Source organism: Protopterus annectens, chromosome 3.part0 (assembly GCF_019279795.1).
Source record: "Protopterus annectens isolate FY-2018-M chromosome 3.part0, PAN1.0, whole genome shotgun sequence".
Lineage (NCBI taxonomy): Eukaryota > Metazoa > Chordata > Ceratodontiformes > Protopteridae > Protopterus > Protopterus annectens.
In genome coordinates, this window is record NC_056731.1 from 1906776137 (window position 1) to 1906796004 (window position 19868).

Sequence of the window (19868 nt, forward strand, 5' to 3'; positions counted from 1 at the left end):
TCAGACTGCCGACCAGTCACAAGTAGAATCCCACAGGGATCGGTCCTAGGTCTTCTCCTGTTTGGCATCTACTTCTCAGAAGTCCAGGCCAACATGGGGAGACTCTGGCTGACCAAGTTCATAGATGACTGCAAGTTGGGAGCCATTCTTAACTCCCCAAGTGATGTAGACATCCTACAGAAAGGCGTCACTGAGACCAATGACTGGTGTCGAAACCATGGCATTAAGCTTAATGACAAAAAAATGCGTCATTATCCCCTTCGGAAAAAATTCAGTTCCCACTAATTACCACATCGATGGGAGCCCACTGAACACTGAAGGCATTATAAGAGATCTGAGTGCTCAGGTTGACAGCAACCTCTCCTTCGACCACCACATTGCCCTGTGGTCAGAATGTCCTTCTATGTAGCACATCTCATTACTAAGGGTTTTGCATCCAGGAAGAAAGAGGTCATCATCTCTCTCTACTCTTCCTTCATTAGGCCAATCATCAAGTATAATGCCCCATTTGGCATGTACCTCACTAGAAACATGCAACAGCTAGAAAGGCCACAAAAGTACCTCATGAAGAGTATGCTGGGCCTTAAACACATGTCCTACATGGACAGACTCAAAAAACTCCAGCTATTCTCTGTCTCATATAGTCTACTAAGAGGTGATCTCTGCTTGACTTACAAAGCCATGTCTGACCCAGCTCTGTTAGAAATGCTATATCTAAAGAAATCCCAAGCCATCCGGACCACACTCTCCAGAGACCTCAACCTCATTACCACAATCAACAGAACATGCTGGAGGGACAGGTTCATAACCCAGAGATTGCCCATGCTCTTGAACAGACTTGAATAGACTTCCCATACATGTCAAGCAGAGAACCTCACTGGCCCTCTTCAAGAGAAATCTTGATGAGTGGATGGGAAATAGAAAGTTCACCCTGGGGATCACTCCAGTGGCTTTACTTGATAGAGGCACTGGGAACTAACGTTGGGCGGCATGATGCCAGGGCACTTCTATGGGCTAGGCTTGCAAAAGCTCCAGGGCCATTAGCCTAGTACACACCTATGAACCTATGGCCCTCCCGATGGACTCCCAGAAACATTCACCCATTCACCCACATATGTACACACACACACACACACACACACACACACACACACACACACACACACACACACAAAAAAAAACACTCACATGGGACACATTCTCAGTCCGCTACCTAATGCCCCTGTTATGTCCACCCACACACAGATAGTCACAGTCATCCTATCTTATTCATACATCTGCAGAGATGTACACACATAGCTGCACACAGCTATACACATCCACACACTCCTACTTGCCCACCACTATGTCTCCAGTGAACTTCACTAAATTTACCTGCAACAGGGTCTTTCCTATTGAGTTGAATGGGTGACCGCAGCTTTTATTTAATTTTAACAGCTGGCTGGCCTAATTCACTTAGCCAAACAATTCTCCTAATTACTTGACAGTATAAATGGATTACTGCAGGCATTTCCAGAGGAAAGCACATGGCTATTTAGCATTATATGCTCCCCAAGATGGCCTCATTATCCTAAGGCACAACCAGGGGACAGCCCATCATGGTGATTTTTTTTCATCTGTGGAAAATCCTTTCAGTGGGTCTGTCTCTGAATTGGAAAGGGTTGCTGCAAGGAGCAGGCTGCTCATGTTGGGGCTTAATAACCCTTTCTGAAACCTAGGGTATGTTCACATGAGGACAAAATATTCTTCTTCTTGATATCTAGGTGCTATCATGCTTAATTGGATTTTATACTGTTTATTCCAATCTGTTTTGAGTAACATAGTGAATAAATATCTGGATATATTTGTTTGACATTGAGGAATTTATTCAGCCAATATTTGAGTAGTTAAAATCTCTCACAAGAACTGTATTTTCATTGTTTTTCATATCCTAGCCTTTAGTGAGGAACTCCTCATGGCCTATAGGTTACATAGATGGTGCCTGGCAGATTCCTTTAATCTTATATCCAATATTACTGATATTAATTACTGTGTGAGCAATCTTCTGGTCCTACTTGTTTTATTATAAACTGGCTTTTGGGTATTCATTTGCAAATATTGAGACACCATCACCTAATTCAACAGATTTGCAACAATGAAAGAATGTGTACTTTAGAATTTGTGTTACGAATTTGGATCTTTAAACCATATTTCAGTAATAGCACAGCTACCATTATCCTACAGGCAGAATACAAAACATCACTTGTATTTGTCATCAGCATAGATGACGTGGTGGTACGGCAGTAGCGTTGTTACCTCACAGCAAGAGGTTCTCCCGTTCGATTCTTGGCTGGGCTTGGGAGTGCCTTCTGTGTGGAGTCTGCATGTCCTCCCCGCGGTTGGGTAGCATTCGAAAGACATGCATGCATAAATGGGCGTGCCTTCGTTGAAGGTTGAGCGTCGAGCTGGCACCTCAGCGGTTTGTAAAAATCTACTGCTAATCATTAGTGGACCGGAGTTCCGCTGTGGTGACCCCTTACCGGGAAAAGCCGAAAGACAAACATTATGCTGATGATGCTTAGATCCACATTTACATCACTTGAGAAATTGTGTCAGATTTTACCACCATAAAATACTGCTTGTGGTCAGTCTGATATTTAACTACCATTCACCCTAGCAAAGCTTTAGACAATGTTGTCCATCAATTGCATGATTTTCCTTCCCCTTGCTATTTATGGAATAGACTTGTAAAGTGTTTCTTAGTTTTGTGATCAGGGAGTGATACTTGATGACAAACTTACACTCAAGGGCCACATATCGGCCGTTATCAAGACATCATAGCTCCACCTAAATAATAGTGCCTGGATCCAGAACCTCATTCTAAGGTCACACCTTGTAACTGTGATGCAGTAATCTATGCACTGTTATATTCTTGATTAGACTACTGCAGCATTCTTTACCTTGGGGATCTGGTACAAATGTAGTATATACAAAATACAACAAAAATAATGCCTAAAGCCGCCTGGTCATGTCATACAACTCAATACTTTGGGATTTGCATTGACCGACAATTGCTGCTATGTCATCTTTTAAGATTCTAGTTTTGTAGTCAGGGCTCGATGCAGTCAGATTCTAGCTAATATAATAAAGTTTTTGCTGCCCTATGTTCTGACTTGTGCTATTAACTTGTCAGGAGATGGGTCACTGTCTGTTTCAATGATCTATTTGGAAAACTCTTGTAGAGGAGATCAGTGAAGAGGCATCTTTTTTGTAGGGTATATCTAAAGCCAGTTCAGGTATCTGTCTTTTATTTTTGCTCTGGTCAGCCCCTGATCATCAATCTTCTTGCCCCAAAACAGTCTTCTTACCCATTTATCCACCAAACGTGACAGACCAATGTCTTATTCATTCCACTGGAGCAAAGGTCAAACATGGAGTTGTGCTGCCATCCACATGAGGAATAAAGGTTTTTTCTTTTAGCCTTACCATTTTTTTTGTACATGCCTAACTGGGTATTATATGAGACTGTATTTCTTTTCTCTGATGTACGTCTAGATGCATCTGGCCTCTTTTAAGCTAAAACCCCCACTGGGTTTCCAGTCTCCAGTAAGGAGCTTGAACACAGAAAACATTTGTGGATGTATGCTCTTTTCTGCTCCCTGCAGGAAGTAAGCAAGCTCAGCATCTCCATTCCTCCCCTGTCCTTAGCAGTCTCTTCCAGTGGGACTACTAATTGATCCCAGGTCATCTGGGGAACAGTCAGGACTCTATCTCTATATACATGGTAGCAGACCATCTTTACAGATCTTTACTTTTAATAAAATATTTTAATATTTGTTTACATTTGTACCATGTTTCATCTGCTTTTTAATGACAATGTTATATTTTTCATTCAGTACAATGTGAAGGTATTAATCATTTCAACACTCTTAATTAATAAGTAAATTATTGAGTACACAGGTGTATAGCATTTTACCCTGAACATTGAACTTGCACTCTAGCAACCTGGGGGGAGAATTCACATTAGGGGAATACACAGCAGTACAGTGCTCTACACCCTAAAGCAGAGTTGTAAAACAGACACTCTGGGAGGGTTGTAAGCCTAATGCTTAAGGTGTGTAACAATGCAGCAATGTGTGCAGAACTATTTTGTCTTGCACCAGGCATAGATGGAGGGAAGGGAGGGATGCTAAACATGCACATAGGCCATGTTATCTACAATGTTTTGTGGTAAAGACAGTTTGGTTTAACCCAACCGACCAAAACTGCATGCAATTCTAAAAGCAAAACTGCTTCCTGCTGGAGACACGTTCCTTGAATCCAGTACATATCCTAGATCCTAGCAAGCTCACATAACACTAGTCTGTTCACAAAAGTTTGTAAACTGCAGCTCAACTACAGACATTATCATATGATGCACGTACTTGCAGCTGGCTCTGTCTTTATTCATTCAGACCTTTTTGGCATGTGTACTTTGTATGTATGCATAATATGAAAATAATGTCTATGGCCTCCCCATTAAATATATATATATATATATATATATATATATATATATATATATATATATATATATATATATGTGTGTGTGTGTGTGTGTGTGTGTGCGTGTGGCTGTGTGTATGTAAAATAAACATAATGTGAACTGACTAAATGCTGTTGGTTAACAAATGTAACAAAATAAAGAAAAGGGTGTACATGAGCTGCTCAATTTAGAAGCAGCCATGATTAAAAAAGTGTACCTGCATGCCCATGTTAAGGGGAAACACAACCCTCAAACTTTATTATTCTTACTCTGAGATCATTGTACCTCAGAAATACAGAAACCTTTGACAGGCTGTATAAAGCCTTCCTTGTCCTTTCTCCAAGCAGCACCAACCTTAGACTACCCGTATCTGTAAGCTGCAAATATAACAATCGCACTCTAAATGTAAGTAAGCAACAGAAGACAAGCTTATAACAAACTGAGCCTGTATGCTCAAGAAACCGTGAGTCAAGATCAAGTGCTCTAGGCAATGTCCATAAATCATTGTCCCACACATCCCCCCTACAGTGGAGGACTCTTGCACTTGACATCTCTTTACTATAACTAGCCCCATGTTTGTCAGATATCAGAAAAAGTATTATGCAATGGTCAGTTTATCCACCTAATGTTGACCAAATATTATTCAGTGAACTGGGCTGTGACAGAACAACCTGAACATAATGCTTAGAATACATACACTCTTCCACTTAATCATGCTCCAAAGTTTGGGGGTAGATTACATATGATGATGGGACACAGCACTGCAACCTCTTATGGCCTATATTCAAATCACAAGGCAGCAAGTAGTCATTAAACATTAGGGTGTGCAGCAGGTTATCTTTGTGTAGCCTATGTATCTCAATACAATGTACTTATAGTCCAATTCAGCAGTGATATTATGGATAACAGCAGAGCTCTGTGTACCTTAGACCTACGTAATGTGGCAACACTAGATAGTTAATATGGGGAAAAAGTATGCATTGTGTCTAGGCTATTAGACAGGAATGTGCAAAGCAATGTAGCATTGTACTGGACTGCATTGTGCTCATTACTCATTCATGTATACTAACTATTCATTTGCATCTCATTTAAAATCATACTCTATGACAACAATCATAGAGCTTTGGAGTCTTGCCGGCTAAGCAGCATATACTGTGCTGTTCTGATAGCTGTGCACACCATTTATGCAAATTATTAACACATGCATGTAGCTTTTGTACAGCTACTGCTGCTGTGGTGATTAAGTATGGATGACATGACAGCAACATATTATACTGCTATGTGTGCCATATCTTTTATGTATGTCTGTACGAGTATGTGTTTATTTATGTGTGCGTGCATTACTCCTCAACCTCTCAGAGCAAGAAATCCCGACAAAGCCCTAAATAATGGGGGCAAAGGCTCAAAATAAGGAACAGATTTCAAATATTGCTCTTATAAACACAGCAAATTGTTACAATAACAGTGTTTTTATTACCATGTATGAAACATGAAACTCAAATGTCTGTCACCATTTAGTGACTTCAGTCTTGAATGATATGACATTAAACCACAAATTTTATGAGAATCAGAACAAAAAATATGAGGCAAACATCTAAACTCTCTGCAAAATTCTGGGAAATTGAGAGATATGGTGCATTCATATGCATGCAAATATGTGTTTTGTGTGTGTGTGTGTGTGTGTGTGTGTGTGTGTGTGTGTCTTTGATGTTGTGGGGTGATTCATGTATCCAGTACTAATCATGCGCCACAGCTGGGATTACCAGATGTATTTCCACAACCACATAGCAGACACTTTTCTGCTGTGACTCTACACAGCTGTAGTTTCATTACACAGCTGTAGGGTGTGCTTTCATGCTGAGAAATTAATTTGCTAACATATGGTGTACTGGTTTTCTTCTTCATTCTCAGAAAACATTGCTTTTACAGGAGCAATATGTAGATCTTCTAAACTATGCATTGGTCTTTTCTCTGTATATTACATCTGTTTGGCCCTCTGCAGTGCTGAAAATGTTTCTGGCTGTCACCCCACAGCAGTTTAACACAGTCTGAAGCAAAGCACAGATATCATTTGCATAAACTAGTAACAAACTTAGTTTAATTAGTAATCGAGAGATAAAGAAAAGCAACAATTGTCTGGTTGAATTAGTAAACCAAAGGTGAAGATATTAAGCATCAACCACCTCAGTTTAGTTGAGAAAAAAAAAGGTGAAAAAGTAAATATGCAATGCAAATATAAAGTATTTAGGAATATAAGACTTTACTAAATCAAATTACGGAACTGCGGTGGTGGTGCTGTGGTACCGTTGTCACCTCACAGCAAGACGTTGTGCCGTTCGATTCTCAGCCAGAGCGTCTTCTGTGTGAAGACATGCATGAATGGGTGTACCTCCGTTGAAGGTTGTGCGTCAGGGCTGGCAAACTTGGCACGTAAAAAAATCTATTGCCAATCATTAGCGGACCGGAGTTCCGCTGTGGCAACCCCTAACCAAGAAAAGCCGAAAGACACAAACAAACTAAAGCAAATTACGACAGTAATTTAGAAAACTGCAGCTATGTTACCATTCAGAAAGTGTTATAATTGCCGGTGCATGCAAATTGATATAAAAAATGAATAATTATAACCATTTTTATTTCATTGTGTAATGTGTATTAATATATCTAGTGCACAGTTATTTTACAATGCAGCATTGTACTTTATGTGCTAATAAATATGAAGAAAATAGATCTTTGAAGTGAAATGTACCATTTAGTTACTTCTTCGGTTAACAGAAATTGCCATCACAACCAGCTGCTGTGCTCTCCTTTTTGTTTACTGTCACTCACATTAAACTATTAAAAGAAATAAAGCAAGATAAAAATCTATTGTTCCAGGTAAATATCTCTCAATATGGATAAAGTTAATACCTCTTTGAAGCAAAATAAGTCGATATGATCAGACGATAAACGTTACTATACCATTATAGCATTTGGCCAGCTAGTCCAAACAACCTCATAGATTTGCAATATAAAGAAGAAGCTGTTTACATGATGTGCGTGTATGTGTGTGTGCATGTGTGCACATGTGCGTACATGTATGTGTGCAATATCTACATATATTTTGTATTTACATTTAGAAAAAAGCATGAAATACCTGGGCACAACAGCCCTTGTCAGACATGAGACATTATTATCTATGATGCCAGAGAGATGCATAATATCAAACCCTTAACCGGATCTAGGGAGGCAGTGTGCCCAGACTTGCTTTTGACCACTGCATCTTTGACCTTTTCAAAGAAATTCACCAAGTTTGATATGCATGATACATGTTTCAAAAAGCCAAACTGGCTTAGATGAAGGGCTAGTAAGTTACCAATATACTTAGTTATAAGATCCATGAGTACACTTTCCAGCATTTTACAAATTATACTAGTAAGGGTAATTGATCTTAATTTTTAAGGTAGGTGGCAGGGTTCCTTTGTGGTGAGGTACCACAGCAGCTGTTCTCTCAACACCTAGTATAGATCCCAATGAGAGGCTAAGATGTAATAAGTCTGGGAGGGGATTAATTAGACAGTGATTCATACTGATAAGGGAACAATCTTGTATGTTATGAAAGCCAACACAGCAAGCTTTAATAGTTTTAAAATGGGCTTATAGGACTTGTTTGGGAAAGATCTTAGGGAACACTGCTGAGTGGATGGTGTGAGGGTGACATTGGTGGAAGAGATGTGAAAAGTTTGACCTAAACGTGTCAACTTATATATTTTCAGTTTCCTCAGGATCAGAGTGGTTAATGACATTAGACATGAGCTCAGTGCAGTGCTGAATATTGTTTCTAAAATTCCTAACATCGTTAAAACAATTATGAAATGCTGTGCTAGTCCATCAATTTTAAAATTCTTGACATAGTTAAAAAATTAAGAAATGCTGTATTGGTCCACTAATATAAAAGCAAAGACACCAGAACACAGACATGATGTAATACTCTTTACTGGACCAACATAGGATTTGCAATTGCCAGAGCTTTTGAGATGTCAAGTAATTTTAAAACTTTCATTGGTCCAAAAGAGTATTATCACATTTGTGTTCTAGTCTACCATCCACCCTTGTTGGAGTATTGATAACAATAATGTATTAATAATGTGTTTTTTATTAGCGATGATAAGGGATTCATGGGAACTTTTAGTACATTGCTGAAGTTGCCTTGCATAAAAAAAGGACTACTACCTCTTCAGAAGTATGTGTTTCGGAGGTGTACTCTTTATTAATTAGTGAAAGTCACTGTACCTCCATTTCCCAGCATCCAATCCAAATCCATTTAGAATCTACAGATTTTCTTGAAGGATTCACTACCTTAAAAGCAAAAGATTTGCAAGTCTCTTATCGCTCTCACTCATAGCTCTCATCTATTTGGAACTGGCTGTCGATCATTAGACAATACTGAAGCTCACTTTACTTCTTTTTATCATTATTTGTATAGGTATGCCCTCCAAAAAATGTTGTTATCCCACTAACTCTTACAAAGTTAATATTTTAGACATTTTGTTCCTAGTGAATTTACACACAAATATTCACAATGGAGTACCTCAAAGAAGCATTGCTTCTTATTTGTTTGGAAACTATTTGGCCTTGCCTACAGACTGTAGACACTCTGTGTAACGATGTAGTACAAATTTGCACATTGCTACAGATTAGAGTCTTCTTGCTATGAATTTACTGACTCTTATATCCCTCTGCCTATAGTTCTTCAATAACTACTCAGGATTCAGATACCACTATCCACTCAATTCTGAAGCATTTAACTTAACTGTAATATGAATTATCACAATTTGTTTTATTTATAGAACAGCTTGCAGGTGGCATTTTCACATTTTAGCAGAGATCTTCATTCTTGTCTTCCAACACGCATTTGTTTCAATACATTGAATTTGTTTATAAGATCGCCCACTGTCAACATTTTAACATAACTTAATTCCACTCTATAAAGACTTTCCAGCATTTGACCTTGCAACCAGTATTCTGAAGGTCACAAAAAGGAAAACATACAGATCCTCCAACCTGCATGAGAAAGAGTGTTTTCCTAGTAACCTGTCCAGATTTGTTCTAATCAGTATAAATTCCATGCTTGCACTCCTCTGAAAAAGAGGCTGCTTATACAGTGATATCTATCCAGTCAACAGAATGCAATAAATAAAAGATTATTTGTCTATTGCTGCAAATTATTTTATTTATGCTTGATAACGGGGAGGTTCTAGCCTCCATTTTCAGTGAAAAAATGCCCAGTACAGTAAAAATGAGTACATGGGTACTTAAATGTCTTTAAAATAATCATTGGATAATGGCAATTACATGCAGTAGAAAAATGAATATATTGATGTATTCAAACAGCTTCACAGATCACTTCAAATGTTCAAAAAAAGATGAAGTATACATACACTCTGTATAACAGTAATATAACTTCAGTACACTTATTGGCAGAGATGTATATTCATCTGCATGGCTTTCATACTGAAATAAGTGCACTTTTGTAGTTTACATACAATATTTAGAGAAAATGCCAGAAGGCATCACATTATGACATTTACAAAGAGATAGAAAAATGAAAGAGTGGTGGTACAACTTAACAAATGCTATGAGAAATAGAAGCACAGACATTCTGAAGAGATCAGCACAAGGTGAGTAGGGAAGCTCTGAAACAAAGTGCATTTGAGTTACAGACTGCTAGTAAAACAGTAAGGAGAAAAGCAGGGAAGAAAAAGGGAAAAGAAAAAAATGAAAGTGGGACCTTTAGCAAGGAGTGAGTTGTTATAGGGTAGGGACAAGAAGACGTTAATAAGAAAATGAGTGGGAGTAAGGGGTATATGATTGTGTTGGTAGAGCAATAGACACGGTTTTAAATGTAATTTGGCAGAGATCTATAAGTGGAGTATTCTGAATACATATATTTTTGATGACACAGAAAGGGATTATAATGTCTATCACAAACATGAGAAAATAAATGACAAAGAGAAGAGGTCACATCATACCTATGTGGTAGAGCATGCCTGAAGACTGATGTTATCAGAAATCTGAAAAAAATTAGCAGTTTCAGTAAACTTTACTTTTTATTATACAATTTTAACTGCAGTTAAAGATTTACATTGTCTTTTTATTTTGCCAAAACAGTCTTACCTTGAAAGTTTCTACAAATTCTGTGAAGAACAAGGAAACACAACGGAAGAGATTATGTGTTCCATTCTTGCGGTAAGAAGAGTTATATTTTACTTCCAATGGCATAAAATTAGTAGTCTCCTTGCTAGAAAATCTACAGTCCGGTGTTTCAGAATTTCACACATATAGCTTGCTTTCATACCTCTCAATGTCTTTGCTTAAGAAATTTGCACAAAGCCAAAAATAATGGGGGGCCCCAAGTCAGGGCCACTTTCAATATATTACTCTAATTCATTTAAAAAGTTAATGCTAGAGTTTTTTGCATCAGCATGTATTCCCTGAACAGTAAGAAGTAGTACGAAACTCCAATGTCTGGCATTATTGGCTGACTGTAATGCTTGGCGATTTACCAGAAAAATGTTTTGAGGGACAGGGCACAAATATAAAGAAAAATCAAGGACATTCTGCAAAATCGGGGACAACTAAGAGGTGTGTTTGCTTTTCTCTCAAAAGTCATTATGTTTCCTTTTTTATCCTATAATGCAGTCGCCAGACTAAATCAAGTATTGAGTTTGTAAAGCGTAAGAATATATATCCTTTACATATCTTAAAATAAAGATGTAAAGAAATGCATCTTTGAAAACAATTTGGTTCTGTTTCCCTAATGCTTCTTACTTTATGCAACTAAATGTTGGTTATAAGCAAGTCAAGATAACCATACATGAGGTAGAGTAGGTCTTCATTTGTCCCATCATGAACTGGTGTGGATGTTCATTGAAAGCCTTAGGTTCATACTAGTCCAGCTGTCCCTGCAGGACATTTTAGGCCTAGCCAAATTATCTTTTTGTTTTAGAAATAACCTATCCCATTTGGTTATAGATTGGCCTAACCCATCTCATGGTTGATAATTATATATTATCACTAGTAAGAATAACTGGGATCATACCACAGATAATTTGAGGGGACCCATGCATGGAATAAAGCATTTAGGAGCTGCTTTTTTCCATTAGTAGAACAGGGGACAGTACTGGGGTAAATTTTCTGTTTCCAATCCACAGATCTAAGTTGTACTTGAAAATGGACAGGAATGAACTTTGTTTTATATGGACTGGAGGTCTGTTCCACAGCAGTGATATCCTCTGCAAAATATTCCTGCCCCTCCAAACCATTCTTTTGATGTCACAGAAAAGGTTTAGATCCCTAAACTGAATATTTCTGATGCCATCTGATGTGCAGTAAATCTCTCGGTAATGGGTTGGAGGATGGCTTCTATGCCAGACACAGGTTACTTCTTAACAGTCTGTAGGGCACAGAGTATAGAGCTTTGAGTCAGTCCCTATAGGGCATGTTGTTTAGGCCTTGTATCCTTTTAGTAAGGTATCCCTGTGGACTTTCCAGTTGTTGCATGTGACTGGAGAGATACATGCCAAAGGTGGGATTGTATTCAATGACTGGCCAAATGAGGGCTGAGTAAAAGGGGACAATGATATCCCCTAGATCTAGCAAAATCACTTTATTCATAAGCTATTCAGTATAGAAGGACTTTTTTACAACAATAGACACATGTTGGTCAAAAGTTAGGCCACTGTCCATGTAAGTTCCTAAATCCTGAGAAGCTGGTAAACCCTTAGGGGAGTATTGTCAATGTGGTAGTCCCTGAGGTAGATGACTTCCCAAAGGAAAGAAGAATGCATTTTTGACATTTAGTTTCAGATCATGATGTTGACACCAGTTATTTACTTGAGACAAACCTTCCTGCAGGATGGCTAAACCAGTTGGGAATTCAGTGACTGCTCCTAGCTTACAGTCATCTGCAAACTTAGTCAGCCAGAGCTATTTGGTACTGGCGTTTACTTCAAAAAAGTAGATACCATACAGGAGAGGTCCCAACACAGAACCATGGGTGACTTCACTGGTGACTGGTCTCTTTGTAGAGGTAACATCCCCAATTTTGATTATCTACATCCTATCTGTGAGCCAGCTGACAATCCAGCGGGTGACATAGGCATTTATTCACAGTTTATTTAGCTTTTCTATTATGCCTGAGTGGCAAATTAGCCAGGTCAAGGTATGCAGTGTGTACCATTTTACCTTCATCCATTGCTTTGGTAACTTTTTCAAAAAATCCACCAAGTTGAGTAAGCATGACCTGCCCTTGATGAATCCAAACTGAGATGGGTCCAGTGTTTGAAGGCTTTCATTGTCCTTATTGATTAATATCATGATAAATCTTTCCATGGCTTTGCATATTAGGCTGGTCAGGCTTATGAGTCTGTAGTTGCCTGGATCTGTGGAAGGTCCTCCCTTATGCAGGGGAATGACTGTAGCTGTCCTCCATTCATTTGGTACAAAACTTGTATAGAGGCTGACACTGAACAATGTTGTTAGGGGTGTGACTAAATTGTGCTTCGTGCTATTTAAGATGCATCCAGGGATATTGTCATGACCCATTGATGCAGCGTTTTTAGCTTTTGATAGCACTTTTAGGACTTGGTCATGTGAGATAGTTGGAGATGAGCCAGTTTCATGTATATCTTGTGGGACAGCTAGAAGAAAGAGAGGGGTAAAGTTAGAGCTAAATTTATCAGCCAACAGGTTCACTGTATCTTCAGCCTCATTGTAATTAACACTATTCACAATAAGCTCAATGCATTGCTGCATTTTGCTTTTGAGATTACAAACATAAAAAAATGCCTTGTGATTGCTTTTGGCTTGGGTAGCTCTTTAGCCTCAAATATGGCTTTGGTGGCTTTTGTTAAGCTCCTGAGTTGTTTGTTTATTTTAGTGGCAAGGACTATAACATTCTGGAAGTTACTATTAATACTTTTGGTCAAAATTCTTTTCTTTTTATTATAAAGCTTGTTGATACTATGGTTCCACTATGTGGGTTGGTTTTCGGGGTTTGCCCTGCACGTGTTTCCAAGGGGTATAGCTGCATTTGTGCAGCTGTTTACATGCTGATACAGTGTGGTGCTGTACATTTCTGCATATTCAGTGGAGTTAACAGGGTTTGGTGTTGATTTGAAGCTTGCCAATGTATCACTTAGGAGTAGGTAGTTTGTCTTAAAGAAATTTCTAAAGGTACCTTAGATGGAAAGAATCTCTAGTTTCAGTTTTATTTTGAAGGTGACTGCTTTATGGTCTGACCTACCAAGTGATAAAGATACGCAAGGGATGGTCCAAGATGCTCCCATATTAGTAAGGACAAGATCCAAGATGTTATTCTCCCTAATTTGTACTCTAAGAAAGGAAAGAATTTATATACTTTACTGTTATATTTTTGCATTTAGTTTTTCAGATTGTCCTAGTGCAATTACAAATATTTACCTCTGTTTAGTTATTTGTCTCTTATTTCAATAAAGTGTTTATAATCTTGTAGTTGAGTAGCCATGATAAAACCTGCTAGGCAGGCCCGACTTTTCATTTTAATGCAAATTGCTTAAAATATGCCCAGCAAAATAGTACATTACTGCATTTATATACATATTTTTGTTTGCATTTATCACTATGTTAACCATTGTATCTTTTGCACGGCTGCTATTATTCATTATTGTTTTCCTTACATTATAAATTCATTATTTTATATTAGAATGTAACAAACTAGTTTCAACATTTTAAGTGTAAATACTATACTACTACTACTACTACTACTAGAACACCTATAACAATTTTTCTGCATCTTTACAACTTTGCTTGGACCAAACGCTCTCCTATACTCACTCCTAACTTATATTTTGTAATGTTAAGCTGTGGATCACTACTTTAAACTGTGTATTTTTTATATGTAAAACTTGTCCTCGGATTCTAATTACTTGTATAATTTGTACTGTGGAGCTTTTCTCCTCAGGCCTCCAATGAAAAAAGGCACAAGGTCAGATGGACTAACCCAGTCAACAAATGTCAAATAAATAAATAAATCTTCGGATATATGAAAAAGAAAAGTGTATTGGGTTTGCTAACCATTTTATTTTTCGTCCACTTCATTACCTTTTCCTGCTTCTGTTGTATTTATATTATGAACCATTAAACAGGTAGGGTTCTGTACCCTCACATCAAGAGCATACATGTTTATGGACATTGTTCCTCAGCTGAATAATCTCAAGTTAAGGAGCAGAATTCGGAATAGGAAGGTCAAAGTTAGTTTTGTCTAATAATGGGGGTGAAAACACAGACTATAGGCTTTTTTATCTCTTCTTAAGTATACCCAATAGTGGTTTATCCAACATTGCTAAGTAAGCACCCCTGTTAGCAGTCGCTGCAGCTCGCCCTCTCAACTATCCTTATTTTGGAGGAACATTCCCATTTTCGGGTCTGATTCACCCCTGCACTTGATGTACCTATTTTTGGAGGTGTGTTCTTATTTTCAATCTTGATTTACCCATTCATATAATTTTCTGAATCCCTCTCACCACACTTGATTTTTGAACCTATCTAGAACACATAAAACCACATTACATGACCAACATACTATTGATAACAGTAATGTAAAGTAAGGGGAGCACATCTTACATCTCCCTTTTCAGAAGCAAAATACAAATGACCTTGTATGGTGGAATTTTGCAATACAGTTCATTAACGTCTACAAATTTCACATAGTCTCTTTAATATGTTTATATTTTTCCATAATTTTTTTGTCCATCTCTGCTTTTTCAACGTGTTTCTGAATAGTATCCCGCATAACCACATTCCTACTGAAAGCTGAAAATTATGTGTTAGTTGGTATTCAAATGTTTATGCTAATACGATGTACCTACTTTTCAAGGTCTTTTGTTCCTGTTTTCAATGTCTCCAGGTTGACACTTGTGGCCACTAAATCTTCCCTCCCTTGTCTATACAATACTCAGTCATTTTATACCATTTGAGAAGGGCTGTTCATCCAGAGACATTACTGGAGTCCTCTCACCTTACCAACCACACTCTTATACAGAGGTTGTCCCCTTTAAATAATTAAATCCACTTAATCAGAGGCGGGCTCTCAAGCTGAAGCCTCTCTCCGATAGGTTTAACGCTCACCATCCCACTGTAGCTTTAGAATTGCTCTTTCCCTACTGCACCTTTAACCTCAGGCATAGCTTGGAGCCACTTCCTATTTAGCCTTCTCATGGTTTGCCCTACTTTTGGGTATTCAGCAGTTAAAGTAAAATCATCTCTAAAGTTGCCTATTATGTCTTTCCCCACTTATCAAGTTGTGCACAATGATTTTAAGATGTGTCCAAAGCACGTTGCTGCTCCTTATTCTTTGAGCTGGTAAGTCCTACGTCTGTCAGGTAAAAATACAAGTATCATATAAGGTTATGCATGTAATTCTGATTTTACATTTCTGCATCAACTTCATTACGTTAGCATTGAGACCAAAACATATTAGACTAGGTCCTTGTAATTTTCACCATGGCTTAAATGTTAGCAACTCTAGCTGTGTAATATCTATTTTGACAGATGGTTCATCACCCAGGCAAGAGCTGATGTAGAGGAACTGTCACTTAAAAAGACATTAGGGTAGTTCAGGTTTTCTTCTTAGCCATAACACATTCACATGCTCATTCAGGTCCAATGAGTTAATGTACAAATGGTCCTTTGAGTTGCTTACCTCACCTCTGTATGACATAATCATTGGCCCTACCCACCTCCCCCCTTGTAGACAAGTATTTCCATGTAATCCCAGTCTCCACTGGGGATTCTGACATAACAGAGTATGTTCACAAACACATGGCCTTCTCTTCCCCCTGAAGGAAGCTGATCATGAATTGGCCTTTTCATTCTTCTCCTCCGTACAATAGCTCCAACAGATACACAAGCTGCCAGTCAGACTCAGATTGTCTGGGTCATAGATGGGGCTTTATCCCTCTATACCAATGGAGTTCTAAAACATTAGTGTCTTGTGCTCTTGAAAGTAGTCCAGGGACCAGCTTAGTAGTTAGAAATCCACAACAATAAAAAACAACTCAGCAGTAACAAGAAATACAGTGTAGCACTCAAGTAGGAGCTTATTCAGTTCACATAAATATGTGAAGCTTCTGCAATAAGGCTATAAAATTCCATGCTTGATTATGTGACCTACAACCTCACATTTCAGTAATACTGAAGGCATGGTTAAAGCCACTCATAAACGACAATGAGGTACTGATAGCTGGCAAGTCTGTAGATAGTTCTAGTGACTCAGAAGGTATAAGACTTGTACTCGTGCTGTAAAGATCAGAGGAATGTAGATTAATTTTCCAATATTGACACTGTGGTCCGGCATAAAACTGGTGCTGCAGTCTTGAAGTACTGCCCTTCAGACGCTGTGTGAACCTGAGGTCATGTCTGATTTGGAAGTAGTTTGGATAGATGTAAAAGTTTCCATACCTCTTTAAAATGAGGAAAAGAGTTTCCCAGTACTCTGGTCAAAATAATAGTAGCACTACTTCAGGTCTACCCTAAACTGGACATGCCTAGTGGGACTAGGCAACAGCAAAATAAAATAAAAATAAAAAATAAGTAGGAAAGACTGCATTGAGTCAGGAGCTGGACGAGTAGTAATGTTTATATGTGCTTTTCTACTCTTATTTGCTCTGTATGTGAAACAGCCACAAATTATTTTAGGGCAAAAAGATGTTTTGGTTAAACTGCACATAGAGGGTGTAAAGCATGTCTCTGTAATTAGTGTCTACCTGAAACCTGAAAAAGAACTGTATCTACTGAACCCTATCCTTTAATTTTTGAAGAAATTCCTTATAATGAATTATTTGCTGGGTGATTTTAATATTTTGTGGAAACCAAAATCATATTTTCGGTGAATGATAGCACTTGGTTAATTTCTACTCATTCAGATACCCCTACAGTTGGCAATGTGACGGGCACAGATAATGTACTTTCATCTTATTTTTAACTAAGTTACCACTTTTTACTTACAGACATGCCTATTGTAGTTAATGATCATTCATCACTGCAAACTACTTGAAAGAATATGCACCTCACTTCCACACTGCTTAAAATGTTGAAAAGTTTACGAAATCTCACTACAGCATCTACTCTACACAAGCTGTACATTGTTAAATACTTCTTCCTAAATACAGTAAAGTCTCAGTTATCCAGAACTCATGCAACCAGAAAAAAAAAAAATCAAAGAAATACAGTACATTATGAACAATTCAATTTTCATTTTTTGCACTTTCTGTTTTTCCCCCAGCCAGGCTTTTAATTATTGTACTTTAATATTAAAATCAAATCAATACAGTGTTTATGGTATGGTATGGCATAGTATAGGGTACAGTATTAGTCAGGTCTATTTTTAATAGTAACTCTCAAGCAGCCAGAAACTACAGTTATCTGGCGTCTACCAATCCCCATTGTTGCTGGTTAACTGAGAGTTTACTGTACTAATCCTGCCATTAAACTCACAAAGTTTTCACAAATTCATAAGATTATTGAATAAACAGGGCCCTCAGAGAGAAGTAAGAACAAGGAATAGGGGATACAAATATGTGTGTGTGTGTGTGTGTGTGTGTGTGTGTGTGTGTGTGTGTGTGTGTGTGTGTGTGTGTGTGTGTATGTGTGTGTGTGTGTGTGTGTGTGTGTGTGTGTGTGTGTATGTGTACATATATATATATAATTATACACACACACACACACACAGATATATATATATATATATATATATATATATATATAGCTCCATATGTATCATGACAACTGAATTTTATTTTTTTTAAGAACTGCAAACTGATGTCTCTAATTTTTGTTAGAGTTACAGACCCACACACTGCCCATCCACTTATCCTCATCATGGTCAGAAGTTTACTGGAAAGTATCACCTCAGAACCTACAAAAGAAGTAAGATTATTCTTATGTGTAAAGGTTGGGAGCATGCAAATACTAAGAGTTATAGACCGGTCAGCATTCTCAACCACTCAGCTTACTAATTTCCTAACATATTACAGTATCCTACCTCCAGCTATATTAGAGAGGGCACAAACAGAGTAAGATAAGAAATATGTCTGTATAACCTATCTCACATTGTAGAAACAAGTATGATCAGTATACATAGCATACAGGCAGAAAAAAAAGTCTTTCAGCTGTTAAATAATACTTTTGAAGAACTTGATGTAGGGGAAAGTGAGGGTAAGAATCTACAGGAAATGAGGAAGAACTTTAGCAGTGAGGATATGAAGGTGACAATGGAAAGTAAAAGTGGTTCTTTATATTGTAGAGTGCACAAATGAAAAAGAAAGTTGAAAGGCATAGGCAGTAAGAGTAAAATAAAAGCAATGATTTTTTCTACTTAATCTATAAAAGTCAGCAGCAGTAATGAAGCTCAATGAATTATAATATTATAGTGGTTAAAAACAACATTAAGAATGTATAATCCTTCTGGATGCAAGATTGTCTTCTCAGTGGGAAACAGAGAAGTTGGTAGAACTGTATTTCTTTGGTCAGTCCTGACTGATACCTGTTCAATACTACTTCCCATTCAAAATAGCATGCGGCAATTATTAATGATTTTTTTTAAATATGGACAGATAGGGGATTAATGGTTGATGCAACAGATAAAATACAGTTAGAATAATTGTGTTAAATGCCAGGATGTACTATGATGATGGATACAGGTTTATAGAGGCTCTGAGGGCATATATAATGTTGAATTTACCAGTTGTTATACTGGGTGACTTTAATTTTAGATAAGACATGCAAAATGAAAGATAGCCAGAGATGTAAGATTGGTAAGCACCTTTTAATGATAGGCAATTTACAGTCAGAGGAGCGTGCCGGTCAGAGATAGTCTTCTTATTTTCTAAGAGGTTACTAGAAGTAACAGGACGCTATATGACAGGAGTTTGCTGATGAATTAGGGAGTTTTGTAATAGGAAGGACTAAAAATTAATGGCCCAATGGATTCACATGAAGGAGTATTTTAATAGATCATCACCTCAGAAACATGAATATTCACTAGAAACATATGGCCAAATATTATCTAAAAAGAGAAGAAGAAACATATGAAAATAATAGACAAAGAGTACAGAAGTTATGCATAGACCAGATAGTTTTAAAAGGAAAAAAGTATTATATTTTTAAGTGGGTGGATTAATAGGCATGAAAGTACAATTTATAGTTTGCTTAATGACACTGGAACAGAAAGAAAGGGTAAGGTAAGCAACCTAGTATAACAATTGTAAATAAACCAATAAATGGCAAATTTGTATGAACGCAAGGAAAGTGAGGAGTTAAGACACTGGTATTTAGGACAGATAGATGA

The 19868-nt window shown here is 37.6% G+C and overlaps 1 protein-coding gene across 1 annotated transcript in view; it reads left to right on the forward strand.

The window, feature by feature from the left end:
- Positions 1-19868, forward strand: part of ATP6V0D2 (ATPase H+ transporting V0 subunit d2) — a 358513-nt gene that overhangs the window by 300999 nt on the left and 37646 nt on the right. Inside the window, exon 5 of the mRNA XM_044065990.1 lies at positions 10652-10729. Within this exon, the coding sequence (XP_043921925.1) occupies positions 10652-10729 (78 nt within the window). The remainder of the gene's footprint in view (positions 1-10651; positions 10730-19868) is intronic.